The sequence below is a fragment of the Pleurotus ostreatus genome, assembly GCF_014466165.1.
Source record: "Pleurotus ostreatus strain PC9 chromosome Unknown scaffold_8, whole genome shotgun sequence".
NCBI classification, from domain to species: Eukaryota; Fungi; Basidiomycota; class Agaricomycetes; order Agaricales; family Pleurotaceae; genus Pleurotus; species Pleurotus ostreatus.
The window spans coordinates 1662760-1670176 of NW_023503163.1; the positions used below are offsets into that span (position 1 = coordinate 1662760).

General features: G+C 44.1%; 1 protein-coding gene across 1 annotated transcript; it reads left to right on the forward strand.

Moving 5' to 3' along the window:
* Positions 1–1037: 1037 nt before the first annotated feature.
* Positions 1038–6653, forward strand: PC9H_010895 (uncharacterized protein; the record flags this gene model as incomplete). Its single annotated transcript, XM_036780387.1, has 1 exon — positions 1038–6653. One exon carries the CDS (start codon positions 1038–1040, stop codon positions 6651–6653), a length of 5616 nt encoding a protein of 1871 aa, XP_036627770.1.
* Between the last annotated feature and the right edge of the window lie 764 nt (positions 6654–7417).

The following is a 7417-nucleotide window of genomic DNA, read 5'->3' on the forward strand; positions in this document are numbered from 1 at the left end:
ATAGCTTTAGCACTGCCTTGGCATAGCTTTAGCACAGCCTTGCACAGCCTACTACTCTTGATCCTTGCACAGCCTTAGTATTCGTAGAGTATAAATACCCCCCAAATTGTAGTAGATAGATAGGCAACGCAGCGCAATGCAACACAATGCAATGCAATGCAATGCGAAGTGAAGTTCAATTTATTAGTTCTCTTTGATCTAGCTGTTCCCTGAGAATGAATTCCTTCAGCATAGTAGGATAAAGTTTGTCCTTATCCTAGCCTCTATATAGAACTTCTGTATAGTCTCATTGTATTAGTAGTCTTGATTATATTGATAATTGAGTACTCAGATCAGTGAAAGCATTCTTTACTAGCAAACAGAGTAATTTGGTAGCTTGTGTCTACATTATTCTGGATACCTGTGTATTGATTCCACCGCATATTGTTTTGTCGTAACCTGGACATTTAGACTGTAGAACAATTCTGCAGGGTGTCTTATTGTTATTTCAGTTTCGGAAGTGATCTAGCAGAAACGTCTGATCTAGAGCTTCATAGTTTTGTCTCATTGCGGAGTCATACAATGTATCCTAGGGAAAGAATATTTCCTCATCATAGTCTTATTGTCATACTTCATTTCAACTTATCTTTAGTACTGTATAGTATTCTATCCTTCTTCCTCATCCTCGTGAAGCCATTATTGACTTCTAGCCTACACTCTTTTTCTACCCCTATCCCTATCCATCCCCTATTTCCCTTTCTACTACCTTGTAGAATCCCAGTGAATATTCTTTCAATAACACACCTCAGCCTGCAGCAACTTGGGTGACTGTCCGATCTATCTAGACTGATCCGACTACATCCAAAACATTTCAGTGAAACCCCACTGAGTGTGACAAGAATTTGGTGACCACTGCAGGACGAGGTTTTACTTTTGTCAGAACTATTCATTCCCATTTCAACAAATATTGTTGAATATTCCGTCTACTATCCATTACTCCATTGCATTCCCCATTCCCATTCCACATCACATCCCGACATCTCGTAGATATCTCTTCAATGAGAAACTCCTCTCGTATAGTTGATTCATCTAGAGGATCCCACTATATGTCCCCGTCCCATTCACCACATCATTATGATAATCACACGGGATATGACAGAACCCCAGATATGATGCCTACTCTTGGTGAGAAAGGTGCTCCCAAATGTTTTCATGGTGATTATGATACTGTTAAACAGTTCATTCGAAAGTATAAGTGTCTGTGTACAGCTTATAATCTTATGGATTCTCATGATAAATGTGATCGTGTTCTTGAATATTGTAGCAGAAAAGTAAAATTATTCATAGAATCACTCGCTAGCTATCAGAACGGTGATTGGTTGCAATTAGAATATGACATTCTTCACTACTACGATGCAGATCTAGATGATACTCGGTATACGCCAGATCAGTTAGTAAAGCTAGTAGCGAAATGGCAAAGTGTAAAGATATCAGAACTTGCTACTTGGAAAAGATACCAACGAGAATTCTTCACTAAGGCTGGATGGCTTATGTCCCAAGGCCTGATAAATGAAGATATGCAAGCTGGATACTTTTGGCATGGAATTGACCGTAAATTTCAAAAGACTATAGAAACGCGTCTTCTTGCACATGTCCCACATTATGGTGCCGACAAGGCATATCCATTACAACTAGTTACTCAAATAGCTGAAGAACTGTTGGAACGAAATCGTTTTGAACATGACCTAGTCGGACCTAGTCTGAAAAGATCAGATTGGTATGATATGCCAGAATCGGAATCAGAACTGGATGCTGATGAGTGTTATGATAATCAGAATAGTTACAAGAATTGTGAATCCTCTGATAAACATACAGTACTCAATAAAGTTGACCAACTTATGACCAGAATGAGTCGTATGGCAGTGTCAGATCCAGTCTACGCATTGTTATATCATAAAGCGGCAGAATTGGATCCAACTATTATGAATATTGTGCGCACACCTGCTGCAGAGTACCAAGTGCAACAGAATCAGCCAGTCTCAGTATTACCAGTTCAGCCTCCAGAACAACCATCAGTCTATCATGTAGAAAAGACTCAGGATATTCCGTACCCGCATAGATCACTGGAAGATAAAGCAGTAGCTATATTGAAACCATGCAGAGGCTGTGGACTCACAGATCATAAGACACGGTTTTGCGCTCAGATAATGAGACTCATAAGAATAGGCACCTTAACTCGCAATGGCGATGGAAAATTTGTCTATCTGAATGGATCCAAAATACAGCGAAATCATGGCGAAACTATTATTCAAGCAGTCCAGCGTGCTCAAATGGTGTTACGAAGTCATTCCGAAGGCCTGAGAGCGGATAGAGTATTACAGTTATCCGAAGAACACATCATTTCTGATCCAGTCTTATCGCAATCCTATGCTAGAATTACCCCGGAGCCTGCAATTATCAGTCACACCATACCGATGGAAACAAATAGAGCCGACGAGCCTGCTATAAAGGATACCAGCACCGTGAAAGCTATTATACCGATTAGGGAAGAACTTATTATCCCTGAGATCGGAGATTACTTAGTCTCTCCGCCGATTGACGAGGACCCTGACCAGCTGTTGAACGGAAGCAAACCTTATTTTGTCCCAATGGAGAACAAAGTACCTCCATTAGTAACAAATATAGTAGTAAACTCACAACCGATAGACTCATTATCCCCGTCAGCACTCAATCACATAGACAGGCACACAACCAGTTTCCATCAGTCATTACCAACTATGGAAAGATCAGACAGACCTCTAGAAGATATTACGTCAATGAATTCGACACCTAGTAGTACCCGAAAGGACACCAGATATTCCCCTACCCCCTGGCAGGAGAACCCCTATAGACTCGATATGCGAATTGTAGAGGATTCCGTGGCTGGAAAAATTCTAGAATATGCCAAATACTTGGCAGATCATATCAGAGTACATATGGAAGACATTCTAGGAAGTATTGGATCATCAGTCAATCATATCTGCCGAGTTAACTACGAAACGACATTCTATGACATATATCGAAGTTGGTACCTACCTCCGCGATGTCTGGGCATGTCTAAAGCGACACTCATGGACACATCTCCACAGGAACTGCATAATATAGGCAAAAATTACCTTAATAATATGACAGATCTAGTCCTCAGGGTAGTATTTCTGATGAAGTTCGCTATTTTCGATGTTTTACCCGTATTGTTCTGCATACCAAGTATGGTAAAGCCTAGCTATACATGCCACGAAGTATTCACAATTTTTCTACGAATTATAGAGATTTATTTCATATATAAACGAGCCAAAATGACCATCAGGAGGATATACCAGCTATATCATCACTTACACCCCGCACCACGTCATATTCCCCAGAACGATCGATCAGGACACATGGCAGAACCGTCGGTGCCGCCGGCATTGAACTCCGGTCCGATCCACGCTGTCCCTGGCCATCAAAGTTACCCCGCGACTGATCGAGCCGACGACCAACTAGCTTCGCAAGCGCTGACACGCATCGCCGCCCAAATTCCCTCTTGGCCTCCTGCACCCAACGGCGTCTACCCAGGTAGATCCCCCACATTCCTTCCTCGCTATGTATCTCCCAACTTCAACAACGCACGCATCGCCCTTCACTGGACCGATGAGACAGCCCGACACTTTGGGAACCGTCCCATAAACGAGCGTATTCTCTCCCTCATCTCCTCCAGTAACTCAATTGAATTAGCTTCAATGTATCTTGACTCAGTAAACGTTAACGCTGGCGTACTTCTTAACACATCGTTCGTTACCCACACACTCCGCGATCCCTCTAACGTTGCAATTGAAAACGGTCACCTCTACTATCTATTCGTACAACACCCTGGCCTTAGAGGATTCGATCCACTTTACCCTCGCGCTCATTATCCCACTGCCTCGACACTTGGACTCACACAGTCACCGCCATATCTACGATACGCCATTGCGGCCCCGCCAACCGAAGATCTTGATACCATTAGTATCGTCGAAGAGCCAGAAATAGAGGAATGCACTGACGATGAAGAATTAGATGAGAACGACGAGCTTCAGTACCCTGACAACTCCTTGGATGGTTCAGACAATGAAGGCGCTAGTATACGCGCTCAGTACGCATCTTCCAACGTCTCGGAGAGTCAGGATGGTTCGTCTAGTGTTTCCAGTTTAATTGCGCTGTTAACTCACTATTTTATAGTGGAACCTACCTTAGATCCCCGGGAGCCTCGTACCGACATTCCCTACATCTCCTCCATCGACGAACAGCTCGACAACCCGCATATCATGTACTACCCGTCACCCAGATCGCCTACCTCGCCCCTCCTCACGTTAACTCTCATTGACGAAGCCTGTCAGGCAGACGATCAGGCAGTCACCCTTGACGAGATCAATTCCGAAAACGAAACCGACTCTCCTTGTATGCAGTATCCGCGTTCATTCAGGACTCGTGCAGATGAATTATACGGCTCAAAAATTATATTGGACAATGACGATATAGCTCGTACAATAGCCTCAGAATATGAGCATGGAATGCGACGCGCCGCCCAAGCACCTGCGCCCCATGCAAAAGTATGTTTACGCCACGGCCTAACCTACGTTCAGCACATCATCCTCCGCGAATCAGGTGTATCCGATAACGAGCTCGATATGTTGACCTACCCCGAGATCCTGAAACGAATACGCCATATCTTTGACACCATCAGACCACCCACGATTTATCTTGAGAAGAGAATCACTATGAGTGAACTTCGTGAGTACATCGTCATGATCTATTTCGTTTTGAACTCACTGTCAGTAGGTGCGATGATTCAATCAGCCAAACACGAGATGTTGATTACAGACATTTCGGACGAAGAAACAGATATGGGACACCGTCGAATCGTAACGATGCTCGCCTGCCCAGATCAGACTGCTGAAGAAGTCCACGCACTGAACGATAAGATAATTAGTGAAGCCAGCACACCTTGTGACGTCGAAGAGCTACACTATAGCTCCGATGATTCGTTCGAGATCGTGAATACTGCTACTGGAACTCAAACGACTACTATTGACCCCAGACTCCTCGCCCTTCCTCCTCCTACACGTCCACCCACTCCGTATCCGTCTCCAGCCATTCCCAGTCAACGTTATACTGCACCCAGTCATCTACGACCATTACCCTTACCTCGATTCATGCTTACCAGGCCGGACGAAGATAGCGACTATGTTATGGATGAAGACTCGGACTCTGAGAACGAGATGCGCCTACATCATACCACTACGCCTCCCCCTGCCTCGTCCGATTCATCCAGCGACGAACATTCGCAACCATTTCGCATCCTATCTAGAATGATCACGCAGGTTCCCTCACGATTTCATGAATCCCATGACAAGTCACCAACCGACCAGGAATTATATTCGTTACCCGCAGAGATACCAACGAACCAAACTGGCGTCTTTACCTGCCCAAATCAACTCGTCGAGAATGCGAAAATGTATGAACTCTCTACCGACGAACCCGATCCTTGGGGATATAACGATGCGACAACGACTATAGTACGCCTTATGGACGCACCCATCAAGATCACAGTCACTGAGCCTCGTTTCACTAAGGAACCACCATACCATCACCCATATTGGCGCGAAGACCATTCCCACTTTGAACGACTTCGAACTTGGACTCGATATGACGGCTATTGTGACAACCATCCCCTTCGCGTTTGGGGTAACCAATTCACCATTCCAGACGACTCACTCTGCGAGAGATGGCTAGACGACGGCGATCTTGATATATCGCAATCTGTCGTTGACATATGTGAGGCCGCCCGCCAGACTCTGCTCAAACCACAGTATTGGGACGACGTCGAAGGACCAATTAATCTCATATCTTACGCACGAGAACACGTCCAGACTACCTATAACCACCTCTACCCACATATCGAAAACTTAACCAATTGTCTGGCCTGCGAAATCAATCACGAAGACGTACCACTTGAAGCAAACGATGGGAATCCAATGTTGTGTTTCGATATACCAACGGGACCTCAAGATTACCTCGAAAACTCGGCGAACTTATACTACATCGATAACTATAAGAATCCATGGCAAGCCCGCGACCCTTTTATCTCCTACAACCCATGGAACGTCAAGATAGTTATGCTGCGCCGTATCCGACTCGAAATAATGGTATTTATTCGAGGACTTATCGACTACACTATGGGTAGCTCATTCCGCGATTTTATCGATGACTCAGAAACACGCGACGATACCCGCCACTTCTTTTACCATCACTGCGCCTTCTTCCGCTTCCTCGACCCCGCTACCCCTCTTATCTTTCAAGGTTTCTCCCGCAAATGTATACACCAAGATTACGGACGACCCGACTCTCTCATTGAACGCGAACCCGCACCACCTCGAAATCCGTTACTAACAACCGACGAAGACGAGTTCCTCCACCATATCAGCTCATTCTACCACATGTTAGGTCGCGTCCAGTTCGCTAACTCAATTCGTCACCTTCGCGAAGTCACCTACTTCCTCTCATCCCATGTTCGTACTCTATTCACTGCAGGATACCTCGACCCCGACTATATGTTCGATGGTCAAGGCAATCGCCGTGCAATCTCCTGGCGCGACGACCAATTGGAAGATCTTTAGGTGCAGTCACCCTTTCGAACCCCCTATTTATTGTTTCCCCTGTTCTTGCCCCTTTACTTCGTCTCAGTTCCACTCTAACTTCCTCTCTAACTTCATAAAACCTTCAAAAAATATTCCTCTGTTGTTATTTATCTCCTTCCTCTTTTATTTACTCTACTATTGGTATGGACTACTCCTTCTCCTCCTCTTCTTGATATATGTATGGACATTTGCCTCTGTCTCCCACTATATACAGCATGCACATACCATGTTGGACTATTATTTATATTTCTTCTTCTTCATATACAACAGATACATACCCTGTTGGACTATCACTTATATTTCTTCTCCCTTCTTACCTATTTTTTTGTTTCCATCTTACCTACCCATTGAGCTTAGATATCATGTCTTAGTTCTCTAATGGTATGAGTGTTTGACTGGAATATTGTCTGAAGTCAGATGGCATAAGAATGATATTGATATCTTGGAAAGATATTAATAAAATAATGACACCATTGATGAGATTATATCCAAGTTAACACTCAGCCTCAGTCCAGTCATCCTAGGATAAGCCGTCATTATGCCGAATACTATTCAGCTATTGAATATCCCATGGATCTACCGTTTATTATCATTCAGAGTCCGTCAGCTTTGCATATATAAAGATGATAGTATCAGAATGAGACCAGAACTCATCCTCCACTCTTTCACTGCGACTACTACGATTGTGAAGACTGTGTATTCCCCAGTCATATAATAATGACTAGGTATTAGGAAATGCATAG